Source organism: Rhipicephalus sanguineus, chromosome 11, assembly GCF_013339695.2.
Source record: "Rhipicephalus sanguineus isolate Rsan-2018 chromosome 11, BIME_Rsan_1.4, whole genome shotgun sequence".
NCBI lineage: Eukaryota > Metazoa > Arthropoda > Arachnida > Ixodida > Ixodidae > Rhipicephalus > Rhipicephalus sanguineus.
In genome coordinates, this window is record NC_051186.1 from 69700382 (window position 1) to 69725317 (window position 24936).

Here is a 24936-nt window from a genome sequence, read left to right on the forward strand (position 1 = left end):
CAACTTTTCCTGTGTTACCCAAGGACCTAAGGACAACTTTTCCTGTGGGCCAACTGCAGTTGGCGCTAACTGTAGTTTACTCCAGTTAACTGAGGTTTTTCGTAACTTAGGTTAATGTGCCCGTGTAACTAGAGTATTAGAGAGAGAGAGACCCAGGTGGTCGAAACAATTCCGAAGTGTCCCCCCCCCCCCCCTCTCTCCAATCGCGACGGTGTGACTGCAGCAACTTTTGCAGCACGCTCCGAGGCATGCACTGAGTGAGAAGACAGGAAGAACGCCAGAAGTGGTGGCAGCCCACTCACCTTCTGGCAGAGCAGGTGGAGTACCAAGGCCAGCGACGGCATCAGGAAGAACCAGAGCAGGGCGTTCAGTGACATGCCCAGGCGGAAGGGCAGCCGCACCTGCGGCATGCGGAGCTGGAAGCGTCCCTTCGGCTCGACAAACTGCACCACGCTCTTCTTGGACGTCGACGGCACCACCTCCTCGTCTTCTTCCAGCTGCGATGAGAACCGTGCAGAACGGGTGAGCTTTTGTTCGGGCAACGTCTTCAAAGACCCTTTTAAAAGACTCGCAGGGGCCCTTATACATTCGCCTAAGACAACTCGAAAGCAAAAGCCGTCTGGTGTAGCTATTTTGCCATTTTATATCGGGCAAATGCCACTTCGCTTTCGTTAACCTTTCTTAGTAATGCGAACACCGCAAAGATGAAGCGAATGTGCAGCTAGCGCAGTCACGTGATTTGAGCTTATAAAAACTTTCATAGTCTACTATGTATTAGGGCAAACTATTGGAAAAAAAAATGTTTACAGCCACGTGAACGCCACTTTCGTTAGTCAAGCGAATGCTGCAAAGACCAAGTGAGTGCGCAGCTTGCGTGGCTCAAGCCATGCTTGAGAGGTCACGAGGTTTTTTTTGTACCCTACACCGGCTTTTCATTGAGGGACCCTCCGCATGAGTTGTCTCGTGCATTCCGCTTAAAAACTGTTTCTTCAAAGGCCCTTTTAAAAGCTTGTGAGGAGTATTGTTTGAAGAGGCAGTAAGTGAAGTAGACGCAGAATGCCAGCATACTCTGATAATCTCGTTTTGATTCACTGAACATCACCATGGCTCCTGCACTTAGAAACATCAGAAAAAAATTCACAGCATATCCACGGGTGAATGATGAAGAGCTTGGGCGAAGCTCCTGAAGCAATCATGGTTACACCGTGAAATCTTCAGTGGTTTCACCCAGCAGTAATCAAAGCGATAGCCCAGTACATCATCAAAGACGTGACAAACACTGTATATATTTATACAAGAAATTTTGTTAATCATAAGTGGTAGCTGGACGTGGCTTCCGTTCCCCCTTCATTACAACGGCTTTATGGTCGGTGAAGTGATGGATTGGTGATGAATCGTAGTGGGATGTTTGCAAAGACGAAGTGGTGGGCAGTTTGCAAAGGATCGGCGATAGGTCGTAGTATACTGCCGGTTACGCCTTACGCGTGACAAGGTTAGACTAAGAGGAGCTTCGCCCTTAAAACATCCTACGCTGTCGATACCTGCAAACCTGCCACAATTGGTGTTAGCAAAGGGAGCATTACATCACTGACATGGGCCAAGCAAGCACAACACTGAAAACACACGCTACACTACCTATTCTTAACACCATGGAGTTTCTTACAATCACCTTAGATGGAAATCTGGAACTGTACACTGTTGTACACACGGGCACGCTAGGACATGTTTGATTAAGAGTGGTGCGATTCCGTGGAGAGCAAACACACCTTTAACGATGTGCCTGGTTAGCAGTGTTCAGTCTGTCACAACAGTTCATTTTGTACTGAAACAGCTGTCTTTCCTTAGTGTTACGCAAAAGCATGTTTAATTTAATTGGGTGTTCTTGCTTGGATGCAAAATTTTATCGAACGCAAAATGCACCGAGTGACCGGTAATGTTGGAGGATGGACTATGAGATAAGCATTGGTTCTGCTACAGTATGTCAACACTTTCTTCCTTTTTTTCTTTTTGCTTGTTTTAACGCATGAATACGTGCTGCAGGTGGGTAAAGTTAGTTCAAGTATGTAACACCGATCAACGAAAGCCTATTTACGAACATCTTAAAGGGACACTAAAGGCAAATAACAATTTATGTCAGAGTGAAAGCCCAATGTATGACAACTTCTAAAACGGCAGTATTATCAACAGCAGTGCCCTACTTACCGAGAAATTAAGCTAAATGTATCACATGATGAGCGCCACGAGTGGGACATTTTCGAAGTGATCCCGATGACGTAGGGAAGTCGGCCTACAATAAATCACTAGTAATCAAACTAGCAGCAGTAAAAAAAGAACATTCCGAGCAACAAAAGGCGTAATAAAATGCTGTTTGTTCGTTTCCGCTTGATTCATGGAAAACAAAACCTCCGTGGCGTTGCCATGGGGAACGGCGCGCGTGGTTCAAACATGGTTCAAAGGTTCCGTTTTCGCCGAACTGTGCCTCGCCCGTCTCAGTGGTAGTTTCGGGATCGCGTACTGCCGTGCGTGTTTTGCGCGCTCGTGAAAGTCGCTCTGACAGAAAGTTCGACAAAATGCCGCATGCGTGTGATATTGCCGGATGCCCGAATGGTGCACAACGCCAGTGCTGCAGCAAGGAAACCGGTGTGTCTTTTCACTGGGTGCCGCGGAATGAACCCTTACGCTCGAAGTGGCTTAGTGTCATGCCATTGCGCCTGTGTGCTGAACAGTCAAAACCTCTGCGTGTGTGTTCGCTGCACTTTCGTACTGAGGATTACGAGACCAACCGCAACTTGGTGACGGCTTTGAATGTGCCCATCCGAGCAAGTCTTTGCCTCAGCTCCCCGTTGTTGCTACTGTGGGTCCCGCTACTTCCGCTCGGCTGCTACTAGTGTTGGCGGCCGCGCAGTAAAAGCGGGCAACGTTGGGCACGGCAGCAGTGACGTATGAGAGTCGTATTTTCAGGCGGTAGATTTGAAGCGCGCTAACGCGATGCGCACCACTAAAAACGTGATTTTATTTCAAAATAAGCACTTCCTTGGCACAAAAGCAGCACTACGAGGTTTCTGGACCGCTATTTCAACAATCAACGTCGATTTAATATTTGCCTTTAGTGTCCCTTTAAGGAACCTCTCATTTGCGCGCATCCATATCTACGTTTCAAGTCGGGCCCCGCTCGACGCCAGTCAACGCAAGTCTCGCAGAAACATGCAGCCCATTCCCATGACGGCACAACACCTGCAGGTAAACTCACACAGATGGTGGCACCAAGTTTACCCCTAGGTATTATTGCGAGAAACTTCAACGTTAACATGCTGGATGGAACTTTAGCAATCGTTATCGTTCTTTCAGGACGTTATGCTAGCCACGGTTATTGGCAAAATCCCTCAAGCATGAAACTGGGAGTGGCCGGGTTATGCGTATGAGAGCAACGATGTACAGGGGTGCATTTTCTTGTGCTCCAAAGCCGTTACCAATGTAAGAAAAAAAAATAAATAAGAAAGGGAACAATAAAATGGACTGGCGAACAAACTTACGCTGCTCTCGCTGTCCTGTAATTAAAAAACAAACAAAAGACAGAAAGAAAAAGAGCAAAAGGTGAATGCAGGAAATAAAATGGCGCTTGAGTCTCTGCGGAGAAACAGAGTAAATGTTGACAGCTTCGTCCTACATGGAAGTTCAGTACATAAATCCTCAAAGCATTTTCATTCAAAGAACAGTCTCTTTAGGTGTACTTACGCTGTAGGTAACAAGCGGATCATCCCAGGATGTGACCTGTGCACGAGTGTGTGTCAAGGTCGTTAGCGATTTCACGCAGGCCAGCAAGAAAGATGGTGACGAGGCCAATTCACACGCTACGATTGCAGAAAAAATGTTCCCATCGCTCTGTTCGCAACCGCCGCTAAAGGCAGTTTCATTTCACATGGGCTGAAATTTTCACTCTGTAACTGCGTGGTGCGCAAGGTTGCTCGCTGCCATTCTTGGTGGTAGACGCCGCATAATTTTTCAAATGCAGCGTAGAAATTTGTGTTTATAATATTAAGTTTTCCTGAACGATACCAAGAAGCACACATGTTTTTTCATTTAAAAACACTTTTACAATATAAATTCAATTTGACGTGCGCAACAGTGGCCATAACCATAACAAACAATTAGTCGCAATTTTGATGGTTCAGCCGAATTGGCGCAATTTCAACAGGACCCAACCAAAATAAATCACTCTGCCGCGACTAGCAGAGCGAATAATTTCCACGTTGGTCGCTAGCAGCCATAGGTCGGCCAAAAATGTGGAGCTCACCCAAGAAATTTATTTTGCGCCTAGGACTGACTAAAAATTTTCTCAAGTGGGCTCACTCGGACTCCAACTCATCAAAATACTACTCACCCACACTCAGACTCCCAGCTCGATTCAAGTGAGTGAGTCAACACATGAGCGAGTTTGCCAACCTGTGCTTGCAGCTGACCGTTGTGAGGAGATAGATTGGTTGCATATTTGTTGTGAGTGAATTCGCAGCCGGAAAATCGCTGCGTTTTAGTGTCACGTGAAACGGCCTAGAGAAAGAATCGTCCAGCCACTACTCACCGAGGTCGAGTGCATGGTGGCGATGCGGGGGGAAGACCGCACGCCGGGCACGCTGTAGACATGTGGCGCCGTGCCCGTTGCGGGCGAGCTCACAACGCGTCGTGTAATCGAGTTGGCGCCAAGGTTCACCACGGGCTGCGAGGCGGAGGTGCCCAGGGGTGTGGAGAGGCTCGCGCGGCTGCGAGCTGGTGGTTGCGAGGCGGTTTCCAGCGATGACGAGGAAGACGAGGAGGACACCGGGATGCGCGAAGGGCCAGCCCGTGGCGAGTCGCCACCTGCGATAGTCAATGGTAGAAGAGAGGACATGAGAGGCCACGCGCTAAGTGCAAGGGCAACGGGAGCGTTTCAGTGCCATGCTGTGTGTGGTAGCTGCACTGGTTCCAGAGACGGAGTCACTTGTAGATATTGAGGTCATAAAACATCCACTGAGTACTAATACTCAAAGGTGTAGTGTGTCCGTAAAGTTACGATGCACTTTTGACCAGTCGAAGAAATCAACGAAGCAAGATAGAAATGTTCAGTGCAGTTCAACGTGGAACCCATTTGTCGCCCTAAACACGTCTAAACTATATTGCCACGCCCACTTCTTGTTTTATTTTGATGTATTCGGGTTTGACCAGAAAGGACGGTTAGCAGCGCTCGACACTGACCATGCCGCAGTGTTCGAGAAGCTTCGCGATTGTAGTAGATCATTTTGTTAAGATTGCGCGCAGGACGCGAATAGTCTAGATTATTCCGGAGCTTGCGCGAGCACCAGTGATAAGACTGGAAAGTTCGATGCGTGATGTATAAAAGACGGCGCGTTCTAGCCATGCGCAGATTATCAACGGCCGACAGTTCGCCGCTATCAGTGTACAGCGTGTATTGCTGTAGTTTTCGTTTTCGTTTTCGTGAGTTTTCGTTTCCCGGCCACAAGTTCGGCCAAATAAACAGTTTCATTTCGACACGCCGACTGCTGTCTTCATCGACGTCACGACCACGTGACAATATTCATGTTTTTCCGATACCCGGTTAAGCCTGGTGTAACAGAGAGAATAACGTCTGGGATTCCCTGTTTGAAATGATTATGGGTCGGTGATAGGTTCACTCCATGTTGCTTCACATAACTGCCCAAGTAAACGTCTAATGGTGACAGAACTTAGCAAGCCACAGCACACACTGAACTTTTATCTGTAACGTCCACATCTTGACTGGCATGGGCCGATCAGCTGCTGTGCTGTTCATGGTGCTGCGTCATCAGCTGTGTGTGCACACCCTTGCAAGTCATACTATGGAAACTAGGAGCGATTTCCTTTGATTTGGTGGAGGTTTCACATTTCTATCCTGCTTTCCTGTGAATGGTCAAAAGTGCACCATGGCTCTACGGACACAGTGTGTACAGTCAACTGCAGATTTTTCGGACTCCCTAGGGACCGCGAAATCGTCCGAAAAATCGGGCAGTCCGAAAAAACAAATTCATGCTTTTTTATTCCGCTTAAGTGGTCAAATCGCCACAGCCACGTCCGAAATAGCTTTAATGCCTCCCAGTACAATTATCAGGCATTTCAGTGCGCGCCCACGCTCTCGCAAATACATTCGGTACCTGCCGCGAACCCCGCTTAACTACGTACGTGCCAACCGCCACTTTTACATCTCGTGATGAGCGCCGCTGATAACAGCAAAGCGCGGAATAGATTACGGCTATCTCGCATGAAGCGTTTCTAAACGATGACGCGGAACACAAAGACTGTGGCGGAAGAGCGGACGACTCGTCCGGCATTCCCCGATGCGTGTGCGCATATGCGCACACACATCGCCGCTGATACGCAGCATTTGCTGCCGTATCAAGCCGATCGTTTCTAGTTGTGTGCAGTACATCGCCAACTAAACTGACACCGTCACTTTACTGTTGCTGTATCGTACGCACGCATTTATCATGAAAGGGTTCGTGATGCGCACTTAGTTCTTGACCGCACACGGGCGCGGCAATGGCGAGCTGGTTTCGTCCGCGAAGGCAACGCGTCTATGCGGCGCACTTAGCGGTCTCGCACAAAGAGGCAGCAGGAATGGCAGCGCGGCGCATTTGGGCTCTCGCCTATTAAATGCGTGCAGTACGCATGCAACTGCGCTAGGCCACGTGCACTACCGAGCAGTTAACTGAAGATGCTTATCGTAAGGGTTGTCAGCGATTAAGTCGTACCGGCGCGTTTGCCAGCTGCCGCCATCACGCCTCCGTGCATTTCCGCTGCTTATCCGTAACATCGCCGCACGGCGCCGCGATAGCGGCCCCTTTGAATTTCTGGTCTGCTTCACCCCATAACGCTCCGGCATTGCGGCAAAGCTGACTTTCGGACTCTGCTACTGTCTCAAACAGATCGACTCGCAATAGCGCTGATTCGAACCTACGAGATGATAGACGCGGCAGAGGTGGGGGCTTCAAATAATGCCTTGCGGACCTGCAATTCGGGCAGAAAGTCCGAAAAATCGGACACCGAAGAGTTTCAGCGTTCGAAATTTAGGACGTTCTTATACACTGACGTCTATGGGGCTGGTGACGGTGCCGCGATAGTGTCCGAATTTTCGAGCATGTCCGGAAAATCGGGCGTCCGAAAAATCGGCAGTTGACTGTAGTTGGAAGATATGAAGACGTGGCACTTTAAAACATTTTGTAAAATTCTTGATCAATTTTGATGAAACTTGCAAAGTTTTTGAATATTTGTGTGCAGATTTCAAATATGCAATTGTTTTTTTTTCTATGAAGTACTTCCCAGGATGTCACAAACACCTACTTCTTTGTTTAAGGCCTAATTAGCTAATTAACTGTAACCTGCACAACAATGTACAATTCACAGAATACACTGAGAATGTTTGTAGTGTGTCGTAAAGTATAAATCATTGCTTTAGGCTATTTCCAAGCAGAGTTGTGGTCTGTCGCACCTGATTTAAAAATGCCCTTATTTAATACTCGAAACAGAAACTTCATTTCGAACATTTTCTTATGAAAGTACTATAACAAAATTTGCCTTACGTCACATTGCATCTGTTTATCTTAGAAGCAAAAAAGAAATCATAATGATAACCCAGAACAAAAGACATTGCTCCTCCATCACAGGAAGGGCATGAAAAATTGCTTGCTTGCCCCTCAATTTAAAGGGCAGGATGCACAGTTTTGGTTTTTTTAAAGTAAGACATGGATAGAAGATGATGGTATGCAGCAATGAAAATTTGTAACTAGTTGCACAATGATGTCGGGAACGTGAAGAGGTGGCCAGCGAAATCTAGATCTTTTGGTTTATTTTCGGTCCCTAAGTGCCACATCCCCTCTTAAAGTGCTTGATCCTTTAATTACTGTGAAAGAAAAATTAATGCCTGAAATGTGCATGCCGGAATGCCTTTTTGCCAGAATCTATCCTATGGGACACACTTTAATTAAAACAGCACATTTCATTTCATACGTGCCTGAGCAGCATTACCACAGGCCAAAACTTGTTTGGCATACACTAAACCTCATTATGACAACATCGCATTTGACACAAAAATAACTTTGTTATATCTGAAAATTCGTTATAAACGTACATTTGCAACACTGTATGATGAGGCTACTCTTCATTTAATTTGTTATAAATGATAAATTATGTCTGGATTCGTTATAATGAGTCAGGTTTGAGTGTATACTGCAGCAAAAGGCAATAAAAACCGCAATGTTGGCTTTTCCTTCAACACTGCTGCAGCAAAGCTTGAGCATACGAGCAAAGCGACAGCCACCAGACCGCAAAATGAACTCCACGCACCTCTCTCTCTCGCAGGACTGACACTCTTCTTCCGCTGGGTAGCGGTGCCTGCCGGTGACTTCGACGGCGCCCTCGTCTTAGCCGGAGTCTTCCTGGCCGGACTCTTGGCCGCCGGCGACTTGCGCGCCGGAGACTTGGGGGCAGGTGATCTGGGCCGCCCTGGACTCTTGGGCCGTGTAGTCTTTGCCGGGCGTCCGGGGCTCTTTGGCGCTGGGCTTTTCCTGGCCGGACTTTTGGCCTTCTTGGTAGGGCTTGGCGACTTGGGCGCGGCGGCCTTCTTCTGCGGCGACCGGGGCGTTCTCGAGGATGTGGCGGCGGCCCGGGATGCGCTGCGGCTCCGGCTGCGGCTCGTGACGCGCTTCTTCTCGGGTGACTTGGACGACGAGCGGCTCCGGGTGGTACGGCTGCGGACCGTCACCGAAGTCTCGGTCTGTGCGGGGCAGGGACACACGAAAAGAAAGAAAGAGAAAAGAAAGAATGAACGACGATAGTTGGGAGAAAAGTGGCAGTCCCTCGAGCGATACGCAGCTAGGGCTGGGATATTGTTAAAAAGACACTAAAGTGAAGCATTAAATCAGTTTACACCCATAGTATTTTTCAAAGATGAAATTGTCGCTCATTTCCCAATCACAGGTTCGTTATTAAAAGAGAAAATTAGGGTCAACACTTCATTTACGAATTTTGCACTGTAAACCCAGCACACGAATAATGGTTCGAAGTCGCAAATTTCAGCCTATCTTCTCGTAATTGGGTCACAATGGCCCAACGAAATTTCCTGAAACGTGTCACGTTAAGCCTGTGGCTCCCTCAGAACACAATTTCATTTGTTGTTACCAGTACAAGGATAATGTAGGCCTCCCTAGCAGATGCCCTAAACATACATCTATGACATCTCAGCAAGTTGTGAAAAACTTCAAAGTGGCATCGGCACTCGTACTTTCATATTTTTCTTTTCGTGCCTTCTCGTTTACCAAACATCTTCCGAAGGCAAGAGCTGCGCTTCCTGCATTGTGGAACAACAACTGACCAATACAGGTTAAATTGGTTTTCAGTGCAGCACACCTTCCAAGAATGCCAGGTCAGTACCAGGGGCCACATTTGACAGCACGACGAAACGGCGCACGTGCAACGCTTGGGTCATGTACCTTCACAAAACGTCCATTACCAGTTGCACCATTTCACGCCGACATGCACAAAGACTATTCCCCTACATCAACGAGGTTTTGGACAGCGGTAATATGTTTTTTATCAACCTGTGTCAGACCAAACGTCATTTCACGACGTGAGGACCGGATTTCATTTACCACCCACATGTCAGTGGTAAATGAAATCCACTTGTTGGTTGCAAGATGCCGACGTAGCGAGCGAAAGCAGTGATTTGCTGCCACGGACGCGCTTGCGCGCGAACAGCGAGGTGACAACGATCTGCGCAGCAGCATTCGCAAGTTACTTAAAGGTGACTAGGTATACGTTCGTCATGCAACGAGTGCGTTATGCGGCTCTGGCACAACGAGGAAAAACGGTTACCGTCCCACTCACTGTGTAACTGGTACGGGTGCTGTACCGTGACGACGAACCGGACTGTGCGAGAAAACAAACGGTAATGTAAGCAGCGGTGTTCACAGCCAGAAGAGTAGCGTCACGTTGCATTGCAACCGGCTTCCGTCCTGCAGGGGGTTACTCTCGTCTCATAAATGTTGCGCTATGCACATTTCACACTCTCTCATGCATAGAACCTTGCTTGATGCGATAGTGTTTTGTCAAAGACGGCGCCAACTCCTTCGAAATGCGCTGGAATTACCTAAAGTACCTGAAACGTCCAAGGGCTTAATTATGCCGAATATACTATAACGAATTTTTTTGTTTCATTGCAGCTGGTTTCTGAAATGCTAAAGCTGACAGACACTGCAGGCACATGCTGCGACAGACGCCACACAGAATCGCCTCGACGACTATTAGTGGTCTGCAAGTTAATTTCTGCAAAAGTTAGCGATTCGGGTCAGATGAACAGTTATACCACAATGGCGATTGAGAGAGTTATGCAAATGTGATGCTGGAACCACATGGTGCACTTGAAGGGCACCCGGTATAATCAGTCAGAAATAGCACAGCCATGAGTTTCCACTCGGAGTAAAAAAAAAAAAGCGTTGCCTGTGCATCTGCCAATGTGAGCTCAAAGCGCAGTCACATGGCATTTTGGTTTATTCCAATGCGAACAGATGGCCCTGCCCTCCGGTCATGGAAATCTTTTGATGAGAACACACCAGTGATCCTAAAGTATGCCCGCACATCGTGTCCACCTTTCGCTTGTCACTGTCACTGTATAGTGTCTATATGAATAAAGCAACATTAAATGATTACACGACAATTTTTCTTGTTGCAGCGTTCAGTAATTTGAAAAGTGTAATGTGTATGCACACAATCCACGGTTTTGGGATTCACATCGTCTGCCAAACCAGCAAACACTGCGCAGGACTGTCACTGCATTTTAGTCACACGAGTGGCGTCGCAACAACGGCGATGTGGGCATTTGCCGCGCGTCGCATTTTTCACTTATGAAAGACATGCCAGGCAGTTCCAACATAAGAAACCAAGAGAGAAGTGAGAATGCTTCCTTCTTGGCTTCAGTCTCGTAGTGTGCTGATCGCCACAACTTCTGCACGCCACAGTGATTTCTGCCAAGAGTGCAGCGTCAGTCGAAGATGTCACTCAAAAATCTTGAAACGATGCTATCACCACTGTTGACATCAGTATACTGGAAATATGCGGAGATCCTTCTGCTGCAGTTAACTTCTAGGTTAATCTGTCCTCAGTATCGGGAATTGTGATAGCTGAGTTCATGAGCTGTCCGAGAAAACTCCGAACAGTATTGGCTGTTCAGTGCTTTGCTGCAACGAAAGAAATCAGTGCCATCACTTACAGATAAGCTGCTCGACGTCCATGGTGAGCGTTGCTGCGCAAGAAAATAGAAGAGGCATGAGCAGTGATATGCAGACGTGATCTGGGGATGTTACGATGCACTTGAGTTTCACGAGACAATAGAAAGAATTGTATCCCGCCACGCCTCTGCTGGCAGATTCCAATGTCGAGCTCGACTGTCCGAGAAGGTTTGAAGGACGCACACATTTCATGCTATCCGAATTTATGTTTGTTTGTCAACCCGGAAAACGCGATGCAGACTGTTGCTGCATTTTTGTCACCTGAGTGTCGTTGCGACGGCGGCAATGCAGGTGTTCGCAGCACGTCATGTTTTCCACTTACGAAAGACAAGCCACGCGGTTCCAGCTTATGAAATCAAGAGGGAAGTGAGAACGCTTCCTTCTTGGTTTCGGTCGTTCACACAGTGTGCTAACCACCACTTCCGCACGCTACAGTGCACGCGACTGTGCAAGAAGGTTTGACTCGCAGCATCAGTCAAAGACGTCGCTCTAAAATCTTGAAACGACGCTATCACCGCTGTTGACGTCAGTCTACTGTGTGGTATGCGGAGATCCTTCTGCTGCTAACTGCTAGGTTGATCCGTACTCAATATCTCAAACCGGTGTTATCAGCCAAGCTGGGGTACTCAGCTGACTGAGAAAACTCCACAACAGAATCGCCTGCTCAGCTAACGCCTCTTCCATTTCTTCAATGCCAGTCAGATGCACCCGATCCAATCATTCACCACCCTCCCCATATTGTCCTTTTGTACCCTACCCCGTCGGCTAGCGTTCGACACCTGCTTTGCGTTCATGGGGGAGAGTGCCCTCTAGGTGGTGCCTCGCGACAGAAGTCAGAGGGGGTAATGTTTTGTTCAGCTGTATTTCTATCCGTGAAGCAGCATCTTGCATCCCTCATGATGACTGTCTTGGCTGTCACGCTGGCTCTCTAAGAGAAATGGTTATTTTAAAATGGCGCATCTCTGTTCGTGGCACTATAAGCACTATCAATGGGGGCGCATCACTGCGACGCTGCTGCATGTGCTGGCGTCAAAATGTGCCACACGAGCGCTGTGAGGCGGCAGTGGTACTGCTTCGAATCACAAAGGAAGGAGTGCGAAGGAACAAATCTAACAGGCGTATGATGTAGGAGAGGGACGTCGCATCTACCGAATCTCCACGGGAACGCGCTCAGACACCCGTGTGACGCAAGCAGTCGTACCCTTTAGGTGGCATTGCACCACGATAATTTCCTGAACTAGTAAGGTGGACCAACGGTTCCCTCGTTGAGGAGAGAGCATTTGCACTGGCATAAAAAAAAAACAGAGGGTGTTGGTTCAGTGCTTCGCCGCAATGAAAGAAATTAGTGCCGTCACTTACAGATAAGCTGCTCGACGTCCACGGTGAGCGTGGCTGCGCAAGGAAGTAGAAGAGGTAAGAGCAGCGATATGTAGATGTTATATGGGGACGTTAAAACGCATTTGCGAGATAATGAGAAGGAATGTACCGTGGCCACGCCTCCGCTGGTTGACTCCAATGTCGAACTCGACTGTGCAAGAAGATTTGAAGAGAAAAAAAAAACAGATGGATGTTACTCAACATATGTATTCGAGAGCTGTGGAAGATGTGCTTCGTAGAGAAGGGGGAGGGGGGGGGGCATTTGCCTGTTCCAGGGATCCCCCTCGTTTCATACCCCAACAGCCCCACGAGGAAAAAAAAAATTCTTTCGTGCTAGATAGTCCTAACTTCCCTACTTGCCCTTCCTACTGTGGTCTAAAACGGTAATTACAAATCCGGGGATTGCTAGGTGCTCAATTCGCCCTCATTTTTGTCCTCCAAAACTAACGGAGGGTGCTGAGAGTGGACGCATTTGCTCCAGAAGCTGCGCTCAATGAGGTGGACTCCACACTGAGAATCTCAGGTGAGGACTCGCACATTAACCACAATTCATGGCTGCCTCTTTCATTAGAGACAAGCAAAGTTCCCAAATAAACGCTTATAGGTCACCTAAGGTGCTATACCTACATGCAGTTCATTTAACTGAATGCATTCTGAAGTTAATAGGTGGTATTTCTTGTTCAAAAGATAATCTTTGGCTAAATAACCCATAGTGGAAAGAACAGAAAAGAAAATCCCTTATGACAATCAAACCTTTTTTTTTTCTCTACACAATCTTGAAACATTCCCTAAGGTATGAGAATATTTACTTGCATTAACATTATTAAACGACAATGCCCTAATGCATTTAATCATTTGTCTGTTTCCAAAAGTAACCCTTTTAGAAGCACTCTAGCAATGGAAACCAAGTCTTAGTGCGAACAGCCACAACGACCAACTCGCACATAATGATACCTTGCTCTGAAACGCAGAACGGCAAAACCTCGCTACTGCGTTGTTTGTTCACATATGTTCAGTTGTAACATTGATGAAATCTGGTTCCTATCAAATAACTATTAGCATGTTTTTCGAAGCTATTTAAGGGTGTGCTTCTGTGGTTTCTTAAAAGGCAGAGTAAATGGGGGTGAGGGAGTGGTTCCAGTGAACCACAGCTGCAGAAAGCTGCGATATTGTAATGTGCGCAATGAGCAAACAACACGCATTTCATCGTGGAATGACACAAGGTGCGCAAACACGGACATGAGAGAAATTGCGCTGCACTGATGGAAAAAAAAAGACCCAAAACTTACTGCACACGCTCAGGAACGCCAGCACCGCCTCTCAATCACGCACATGTGCACATATATGTGAGAGGTAGCCAGTTCTTCTTTATGCAAGTTAATGAATGTTGTGTGCACTCACAGTCACAATGACGCAATGATTAGATAGTGATCCTCCGGATAACGACGTTTCACGCTCAATAAATCTCTCCAGTCCGCGCTTGCACACCTTGCTTTCTGTCATTCCATAATGTACGGTAGTTGTCCAACAAGGCCATTAAAAACATGCACGCTAAGTGCTGCTTGCCTGCAGGCACAAAGCAGGCCACTGCGCTTGGAGGTGCCCGTCATGCGATACCACGCATCAGTCGACGTGGTGTAGTGAAATGTGCGCCACACCGCGAGGCATGCTGCCAGAATGTGAAGTGCGTCAAGCCCTCATACGACTAAGAGGCAGAGAAAAAAGGCGAGACAGGCTAGGGTAGGGTGTCGATTCTGTGTCGAATGAGAAGATGTGCAAATTATGTTGTATGTAGACGCGATGCCACATGCATCTCTAGCATGAAATGCAACTTTCCTGTCACAACTTAAAGAAATAAATTAAAGCCGGTTCCATGCCTGTGAAATCTGAGTGAACAGTGAACCTGGCAAGCAAGCGCCACCGCCTGGCGAATGCAGACTCAGTTCTTTCTTCATCTTTATCTCCTTTGTCATTTTTATTTCACTGTCGTTCTATGTTGCCCTCTCTCCTCCTCACCCTCTTTCACACCCTTTGTTATACTATACACAGCTATGCTATGGTTTACCTCTCACTTCCCTTTCTCATCCCCTTGCTAAAATATACAAGGCCATGCCATGCTTAACCCTCTCCCCTCATCCTTTTCTTCCTCCTCACTTCCCCTTCTCATCCCCTTGATAAATATACAAGGCTATGCCATGCTTTACTCTCATCCTTCCTCCTCACTTCCCTTTCTTATCCCCTTGATAAAATATACAAGGCTATGCCATGCATTACCCTCTCCCCTCATCCTTTTCTTCCTCCTCACTTCCCCTTCTCATCCCCTTGATAAATATACAAGGCTATGCCATGCTTTACTCTCATCCTTCCTCCTCACTTCCCTCTCTTATCCCCTTGCTAAAATATACAAGGCTATGCCATGCATTACCCTCTCCCCTCATCCTTTTCTTCCTCCTCACTTCCCTTTCTCATCCCCTTGCTAATATATACAAGGCTATGCCATGCTTTACCATCCCCCTTCTTCCTTTTCTTCCTCCTCACTTCCCTTTCTAATCCCCTTGCTAAAATATAAAGGCTATGCCATGCTTTACCCTCATCCTCCCTCCTCACTTCCCTTTCTTATCCCCTTGCTAAAATATACAAGGCTATGCCATGCATTACCCTCTCCCCCTCATCCTTCCCCCTCACTTCCCTTTCTCATCCCCTTGCTAATATATACAAGGCTATGCCATGCTTTACCATCCCCCCTCTTCCTTTTCTTCCTCCTCACTTCCCTTTCTCATCGCCTTGCTAAAATATACAAGGCTATGCCATGCTTTACCCTCTCCCCTCATCCTTTTCTTCCTCCTCACTTCCCTTTCTAATCCCCTTGCTAAAATATACAAGGCTATGCCATGCTTTACCCTCTCCCCTCATCCTTTTCTTCCTCACTTCCCTTTCTCATCCCCTTGATAAATATACAAGGATATGCCATGCTTTACCCTCACCCTTCCCTTTCTTATCCCCTTGCTAAAATATACAAGGCTATGCCATGCTTTACCTTCTCCCCTCATCCCCTTGCTAAAATATACAAGGCTATGCCATACTTTACCCTCTCCCCTCATCCTTTTTTCCTCCTCACTTCCCTTTCTCATCCCCTTGCTGCTGAAGTGTACAAGGCTATGCCATGCTTTACCATCCCCCTCTTCCTTTTCTTCCTCCTCACTTCCCTTTCTCATCCCCTTGCTAAAATATACAAGGCTATGACATGCTTTACCCTCTCCCCTCATCCTTTTCTTCCTCCTCACTTCCCTTTCTCATCCCCTTGCTAAAGTGTACAAGGCTATGCCATGCTTTACCATCCCCCTCTTCATTTTCTTCCTCCTCACTTCCCTTTCTCATCCCCTTGCTAATATATAAGGCTATGACATGCTTTACCCTCTCCCCTCATCCTTTTCTTCCTCCTCACTTCCCTTTCTCACCCCCTTGATAAATATACAAGGCTATGCCATGCTTTACCCTCCTCACTTCCCTTTCTTATCCCCTTGCTAAAATATACAAGGCTATGCCATGCTTTACCCTCTTCCCTCATCCTTTTCTCTCTCATGCTTACTACACTACACATGGCTATGCTACGCTAGGAGCTACTTGGCACACACCCACTGTCTAATTATACTGTTCAAGGCTATGCCATGCTTTCTTTACCCTCTCCCCTCTTCCTCCTCACTTCCCTTAGCATTCCCTTGCTATACATGAGCTGCTTGGTACACACCCATCGAGTTTTTGCATCAGACGCCGGCCCAACCCCAAACAATAGTGCCCCACTTAACAGTTTGAGATAATTGTGAAGCATTCAAGAAGGTACTCATCTTTACGAATAGCGGCTGTTTGATCTCAAGACCGGATCAAATAAGACAGAATTCGATACTGGAATATTTGTAAATGCCCCTAACGATTAGATACATCCAAAAGTTGTTATCAGAGTAGCTGTACAATCGCAATGCGGAACGTTTCTCCAATAATTTTGGGGCGAAAATTTACAACACGAATGATGACGACGAAAGGGCAGACCTGATGCACGGATCTTGGATTTTGGTCCAACGGATTGTACGTGTGATAGAGGAGGCCCGGACAAGCAGCACTATACACATTTTTCTATCCTCTTCCACTCCGCAACCACCGCACAGCCATCACCTTCGGGGCATGCCGCGCAGTTTTACCTTCGTGACGGACGACAGGTGCACGACGGCGATCGAGTCGTCGACAAATTGGATTTGGCATTGGTTGCCCTGGATGTGGATCACTCGCGCAGGCAGCGGGTGATCCTTAACAACCACCTGGGAACCTACCTCAACGTTGCTCTTCCTCGGGGGAGCCATCCTCGCGTGCTACGCCTGCGACAACGGAAAACGGAGAGAGTCAGTCAGGTTGCCAGAGACAGTGCACCACTGGACGTACAATGCCCACAGAACAAAATGCATCAATCTATAGTCGGACACAACTTAAGTCCGGAGACGACCCGCCCATACAGCCGAAGCGCGGCAGCCGATCACTTCCGTGACTAAAGAAATAGTCCCGCTCCTGCACTTGGCAATGTTCTCCAAATGCGGGGTCACCGGCAGTCTGGTTCATGACGTCAGTCCACAGTGGACACCCATTGGTGCAGGCTTACGAGCATTCGCCCTTGAGGAGGAAATGCCTCGGACTTCTAAAGTTGTATCCGATTATAGGGCTAAGTAATGCATGTACCGGAACACAAAATGACGCGTAACCACCATAGGAAGGACACCAAATAGAATAGGGCACATTCTTGCTTGTGTCCTTCAAATGGTGGTTACGCGTCTTCGCACTCCCGTAAGCATGTATCAACCAGGGCTGGGCAGAGATACTCGGAAAAGTATTCCGGAATACAGATATCGAAATACATAGACCGGAAGCCTAAAATACAGATACTGAGATACATTTGCCTTTAGCGTAACGGGATATTCCGGAGATACTTTTGCAATATGACGAAAAAAGTATTCCGGAATTCAGATACTGCGATACAGATACTAGAATACTTTTTTATTTCAAAGATTCTCGTACTCCGCAAAGACATTTATAAGTGCAGGATAATGGTGTAAATAAAGTTGCAGTGCACTGAAACTTTTAGTTTATTTGTTTATTACAGTACCCTCAGCGCCATTAAGACATCACAGAGGGGCGGCAGCTTACAAAGTACATAATTAGTAATAATGACATAATTACACATATAAATCACAATAAAAATACACTATTTGACAGCAACAGTAACAAGCATTGGGTACCGAAATCGACATGCTTGGTGATAACTAAATGAGCCATGCTAGAAATAGCATAGTTTAAGCAAATAACTCGAATCACTAATGAACATCAGTGAATTGAGAAAAAGTATACATTTACTTTGCACATAAGATCGACTTTGCTGAGTAGGTTGCTGTGTGAACTTCTGAAGCAGGCTCTCTTCTAGACAGCGTCGATTCGGCCTCAGCACAAGACTCACGAAAGAAAAAAGTCTATGTAGCGTTGCAGAGAGGCACAAATTCGTGTTATAGTGAATAAATACCGCCTTCATAGCCGAATAGCCCTGGAGCGCGGCGAGACCTCTTCTCGGGCCATCTAGATACCGAAACACTTCCTCCCTCATGTGGGTTGTTCTGACCGCTCAGAAGCCCAAGTCAGTCCCCATCTTCGGAATCCTCAGCAGTCTGGCCCGGTCGGCGCCGGGTCAGACGACTGAGGATTCCGCTGCCTATATAGGCCGGTCATAATTACATACGCGCATTGGAGCCCAATACAGTGATGCTACTGGCTTAGGCCACTTTGGAGCAGCAAAACTAGCTTTTGGAGCAGGTGCTCCGCCTTCAACAATTCATTCTGAGCCGAAGAATTCTTTAAAAAGTAATAAACATAGACCAAAACCGCGGGCAATTGAGTTGTGCACTTTGTGCAAGCAGGTTGTAGCAGCCAGGGCACATTGGCGCAGCGGTAGCATCGCTGCCAATATGTCGAAACTGCACAATCCAAAAATTGGCTTCCTAAAATCACGTTCCTTGGGGGTGAGAGGGTGTAAGCCCTCCCAAGTCGCTCTTGCAAGCTCTCTAAACAAACGTGGAATCAGGGAGAGCTGCTCAGAGCGCCCCATCAGAAACTACAGCAAGTACTCGTCGCCTGGGCCGAAAGGGTCATTCTTCAATAAAGGTGTCACCAACACAGACGCTACCAGCACCCATTTCAGCAAGCCACAACACGCGAAGTCGCCTCTGGCGGTGGGGGAGCCTGGTACCATTTCACGCTTGTGATCAATTAGGAACGCACCCTGACACGCTGGAGAGGTGGCTGAAAGCGCGACAAAGATAGCCATCTGCTAGTCACTTCCGCCCTGGCTATGGGAACTGCTTTTAGAAGTGCCGCCGTTTTGAGAACTGAACGCACGCGAAGCATTGCAAAGCCTCTGTTCCAAGGCGGTATCCGTGCGGGGGGTCACGAAGTAATGGTTTGCCACCAGGAAAAAACTAGGCAAGCTGCACTGCCATTGAGAGACATCGACTTTTGTTGGCAGAAGCAGACAACACTGCCTGCGCGATTCTGCTGTCTGCGGCGTCGCGTGCTTTACCACATGGGCCATTCTGTGCTTGAGGGGAAAGCATCGCCGCCCTTTCTGTCGGCGACCGGCGGTGCGCCTTTGCTTGTTTTGGCACAAAAACAAATTAAAAAAAAAAAGTCATACCCCCTTATAAACACGCGTAAACTCATTTCTGACAAAAAGAAAATGTAAAAAGATACCCGTGTCCTGCATTGTATCACGATACAAGCTATACACAGTAAAAGTATTTCACTACCGAAATACAAATACATTTTGCAAATGTATCTCGATACAGAAATACAGATACTCAAAAGTATCTCTGAAATACTATCGCGATACTGCCCAGCCCTGGTATCAACTACTCCAGCAACAAGTGTTACCAAGTAATGCATGCACTTTCATTTCCACTGTCTTTCGTTCTTGTCACATCGGAGATAACACCACCTTCAGTGGCTCCAATCGCAACGACACGGTGTGGTTATCTTGAGCAATTGTGCGTCCCACTTGTTATACAAGTTTTTCATGGAGCATTTCATTCCACGAGTGCTGTACATACACACACACACACACTGGACTTTTAGTACATTTCCAAGTATCCAAGCATGCGTCATGACCTTGAGCGCTTTCCTTAGTTTTTTTTTTTTAACGGACGGCTTATTTTCAGTGCAATCACGAGTGTGCATAGGCATGCCGCGGCATCTCTTGGCAGCTGTGCAATAACCATGCAGCTAACAACGCTCAAGTCAGCCAATGGCCGTGGACTTTGGGTTTATGGTGCGGTCATTTTGGTTTAAGGCATCATTTGTTGAGAGAAGAGGGAAATGTTTCTAGCTTACTCTCAGAATTAATTGTAAATTCCAGGCCGTGTACTGCACTATAATGTTTGGCTCACGTGTTCTCAGGAGCCTCGACTATCGATCAGCAGCGTTTTCTGAACGTGTTTAAAAAGTGTTGCGAGGCCCTCTTAAATATGCTTGTGAGACAATGTTTTAGCCAATCATGATGTTGCACATATCGTTAGTGAAGGAAGACAGCCAACGGGGATAAACACTTATGAGCGAAAGCCTTCGACAATACAGCCCCCCCCCCCGATGTTTGCGCACACTCTTGCAAGATTTTCTTACATGAATAAATGACAATGACTTGATCTGGGGATTGAACTCAAGACCTTTTGTGAGATGGCCAGGTTACCACATCTCCTTCAGGCATAGTGTGCACATATGTGGATGCATTCTGCTTTGGAAGAGTTCAAGCTGCCTCGTAATCAATTTGTCTTAAATTTATTTTGATGCGTACTGCTGCAGACAATCACATTGCTACTGCAATGTTCAGTGAGTTGTTCGACCTGAAGCGTTTCAGGAGTCAAAAGTATAATTTGTATTTCCTATAAATGAAATGAGTGCTGTGGGAAGTGTGCACTTGGGTAGCAGACTACCCAAGTGTACGCTTGTTTATATGTCGTCTTTAATGCCAGACGCAAGCATCCCTCTTCCCACAATGCGTGTACAAAACGGCCGCACCAATAGCAGAATCCAAATGACCATCATGGTACGCATGCCTTGTCTTCATAATTACAACTATCTATGAATAAATGTCTCTTATATACGACGTGCTATACAACAAAAATTAACTAAATGTTTGTTTCAAAAAGATGCACTGTCTGTTATGCTGGCAGCCTTCTGATGGAAAAAAAGAAAAAAGGAAAGAAGAAAAATTAATTGCGTTGGTCAAGGTAACTGAACCTGGTAGTGAACACCTTACGAGACTGTTTCGACTTGTTCTCCATGCCCGAATGGTTTATGCAAATGGTTTTGGTTAGCAAAGGATTGCCTTTACATTTAGTGCTGTGCATAACTTTTTCCTTCTTGAGTTGGAACATATAAAAATATGCCGCATCTCCATTTGAAGGCACCGTGACCGAGAGGTATATACACATGTACAACAAAATCATCATCTATCTAGCCTGACCTTCCTTTCAATAATGCTGCACACATGGCAATTCCAGGTCACAGATGCCAGGCGTGCTGTCAGCGGGAGAGGGCAGCCTTGACAGCGGAGCAGCGATCGCAGAGTTTTTGAGAGGATGTGGAAGAAAGACTGACGAGGAGCATTGTTTGCAAAAAGAGATATGCTTCAAAGAGCGTAAGCTTTGTTCAGAATATGACAATCGGTATCATCATTGCTTGCCTGTAGTTCTTCATTTAAAAATAAACGGAAAGTAACTATAGTATCACTGCAAGCATGCAGCTACACGGTGTGGTGCTGCGCCCTGCAGACAACTAAAAGAAATAATGAGCACTTTTACTATAAAGGGGATACATCCATATCGCGGCAAAGGTCTATGCTGCACCGTTCTAGTTGTAGTTTATGAAATACAGCGTGAGGTATGTAGTGCTTTATGGTCCTAAATATGTTCACCCCCCTCCCCTCCATACACACACACATAAACACACAGGGAATGAACCGGGTGAATTGTTGAACCTGCATTAAGCCTGTTAAATAGATGCTATGATGAGAGAGTAAAGATGTCATCGTTTCATTTAAGACTTAAAATGAAGGCTAGCAAGTGAAGCTAATGGATTACGCCAAAGCGCAACACTATTCTGTCGTCGCTGTTATCAACGGTACCGCGTCAGTCGAGGTACCGTTACCACAACAACGCTGCTTTTTCAAAAGCGCCGCTAAGAAGCGACGGTGTCGATAGTCGCGAGTCGGACGATTTTTTTTTCCGAAAACGGCGCAGTTTTCGCGGTAACGATCTACACAGCGGGACTATTAGCGTGGCTCGTGGACTGGTCAACACGCTTTTAGCGAACGTTTTTTGTTTACAAGCTTAACTGAACGGTACACAACGGAAAAGGCTACGCCCACCGCGCAACGGCCCAAACTCGGGAACGCCACTACCGCCATCTACACCAGATTCGGCGAAGTTACGATTAGGCCTAGCGATGCAACGACGCCGCCGCTACACAAGGCAACGATCATGCATGCAACGGAACAAATTGGCGCTAACGCGGTTCACTCCTCGTAGGCGATCGCCTTGCGAATGCATACGCACGACTGTCGGCCCACCCCACCACAAGAAACGGTTAAATTGCGCCAAGTGAAAAGCGTAATCGAGGGGGGTAGCCCCGATAAGTTGACCGACGCCGCTAGCAATAAAAAAAAGAGACGCTCGGTCACTGAACTTGACCTCGAGAGTTGCATGTGCGCCGCAAACCGGCCGAAACATCGTTCAAACGCGTTGCAAATGCATTGTCCATTAGCGCCGTAAGGACGAACACCTGCTTATGCAACGAGTTGAAGAAAGCGACCGAGCGGCAAGGGGTTTGGGATGGTCGCTCCGGCTCCGAGCGCGCTAGTTCGGGACACCGCACGATATCGCAAGTCTCTCGCGTCTCAAACGAAGTCGTCGGTATCGCGCACACTGTGTTGCTGTTGCGTGTACGCTGCCGTAATCGCGCGTAGTCGGCAAAATTTCGCGCAGCTCGACTTACCTACTGCCGGTGCCGATCCGTTCAAAAGCCCCCTCGACGCTCGTGAACGCGCGCACACGGCTTCCAAGCTGATCGCCGATTGCGCGCGAAATGCAACGTTAAAGGCACGTGTTGCGGCGATCAGAAATCGCGGCTTGCGTTAGCGACGATCGGGACAAACAATGTGGTTAGAAAAAGAGCGAAAAATAACATTATAAACATTGAAGCGTGGACTTACCCGGTTCAAAAGGCTCGACTCAACCGACGCCTTGTCAACGACAAAGGTGCCGCCAGACGCCATTGGCCGAGTGGACGTAACGTGCCCCGCTATTGGTGTTTTTTTGCGACGACTTTTAAAACGTCGCGTTTCATTGGGCGTACTTTCCGTGACGTCACGCACGCATGACTGCGTTTGCGGAGCCTTCCCGAGAAGCCGCGAGGGCAAACGGAGGAGGCGGTCCACTTTCTTTTATTTTTAGCAGAACGCATTTGGAGTCAACAATGCCGTGCGTTTGTAACAACCACATGCGGTTTGAAAAGCGGCAGGCTCGCACGCATCTTTGCGGGTCAAAATGGCGCGCTTCGCGTTGCGAACCGCCTCAACTAGATGGCGCAGTGAGACATTAAGCCATTTGTACACGCCTCGAAGCACCGGAGTTGGAGTAAAATCATCTGTCTATTTGAGCTCTAGTAGCATGTTGCAATTTGCAGCCCCCCTTGGCCGTATGTTGGAAAGGCGGCTGCCGTCCCCTCACATGGCTTTGAATGGCGATAGCTTACGTGGTTGCGCAGATACATAGGCACACGGGCGTTTAACGCAGTTTCCCCTTCTTTAAGACCTCTGCAGGAAGCGCGATTCATACTCCCTGTCACGCGCAAGGCGCATCACATTGCCGGTGGTGAAGACGTGAAAAGAAGAAAAAAACTTCTCTGCAGGCTTCACTAAAGGCTCGCGCCGCCTGTGCCTCGCTAATTTGGCGTAGGCCCCAGTCTACCTGAGACGTCGTATCCTTCAACAGGCCCCACTGCCAGACTGGTAAGCTTATTTTTGTATCAGTTCGAGATTTGATCCCTAGCATAACCATATCTTTGAGCACCTACGTTCGATTCTGCGCTTGTGGCCGTGTTCGTTGAGGCGCCATGCCTTTTGCATCGAACCTCCGTGCCGCAAGTCCCAGGTTCGATTCGCACCGGGTGAAAACTTCGATGTCAAATTTTTTTTCTTTTTTTTTCTTTAAGGTACACGCAGCGCTCGGAGTGTTTACACACGCAAATAGGAAATTCGGACCACATTACTTTTCGGCATTTCGGTCGAATCTGGGACATCACTCGCGGCACTTGCAAACGAGGGCACCTCTTGATACACGTTCTTGTTTTCCGTACAGGGAGAGAAAACACGCTCTCATATCGGGCACTAATAAATCATCTAAGATGCTGCAAATCACACTCATCAGCATTTCACGGAACAACTTTTCAACTCGTTAGAAAAAGTTCCACGTGGGTACACGTTGCGGCGGTCACTTCGTGTGCTGCTCTTGCGAATTTTTTTCTTCATGTTCCGTGCATCAGGTTTCGGAGGTGAACAAGACAGGAGGGGTCCCTTTTTCTCGTAGTCTCTTCCACCGTAACGCGATCGCGACTTTTTGCCGACACGAAGCGATTAAAAGCAGAACAAAACGCCTACTTTTTTTTTTCTTCACGTAGTCCGCTTCCGTCAAACCGGATCCGCTATTCCGCGTCGAAGTTTCTTCGCTGATGCAACATATTGTTCGCGCTTGCGCGCCTTTGCGCTGTAGATCGTCGTGTTTTGAGTTTGTCAGCAGGTAGATGCGGGCAGGTGGGGTCTCCGAAGTAAAACTTTCCAGCGGTCATCGTTTTCCAGTGCGGCGCAGTACTTTTCATTCATCGCCCTCGAGATCACGTGTGGAAAAGCGCCGCGGTCGTTTCGTGTTTCACCTTCTCAGTGTTGCCTCCTTGCGACCTCTAGTTTCTTTTAACAGTTTGCGAGGAAAGCCTTCGCTCGACTACGTGCGCGTACTTTGATGAGTCGTTAACGCACGTCTTCGCTGTGATATCGATTTAAACTTAATATTGTAGAGCTAAGCTCGATGTTGTGGGGACGTGTCATTGAACTCCCATGTTGGGATTTTCGCAAGGGTGGGATATGCTTCATTCACGCTGCAGTCGAACCTGAAAGGGATCACAAAACGGTTCT

General features: G+C 47.4%; 2 protein-coding genes across 8 annotated transcripts in view; one reads left to right on the forward strand and one right to left on the reverse strand.

Moving 5' to 3' along the window:
- Positions 1–302: 302 nt before the first annotated feature.
- On the reverse strand, positions 303–24683 carry LOC119375116 (delta(14)-sterol reductase TM7SF2; the record flags this gene model as incomplete). 6 transcript variants are annotated; one of them, XM_037645312.2, is given in 7 exon segments in its annotated part: positions 303–497; positions 4580–4854; positions 8350–8779; positions 12648–12680; positions 12775–12816; positions 16862–17035; positions 22960–24683. In XM_037645312.2, coding segments are annotated over 6 exon segments (1134 nt in total), but the record flags the coding sequence as incomplete, so codon positions are not given.
- The window catches only part of LOC119373948 (transcription factor IIIB 90 kDa subunit), a 55343-nt gene continuing 54036 nt past the window's right edge, over positions 23630–24936 (forward strand). For both annotated transcript variants that reach the window (XM_049411306.1, XM_049411307.1), the window contains exon 1: positions 23630–23757. The gene's annotated coding sequence lies outside the window, so the exon portion shown is untranslated. The remainder of the gene's footprint in view (positions 23758–24936) is intronic.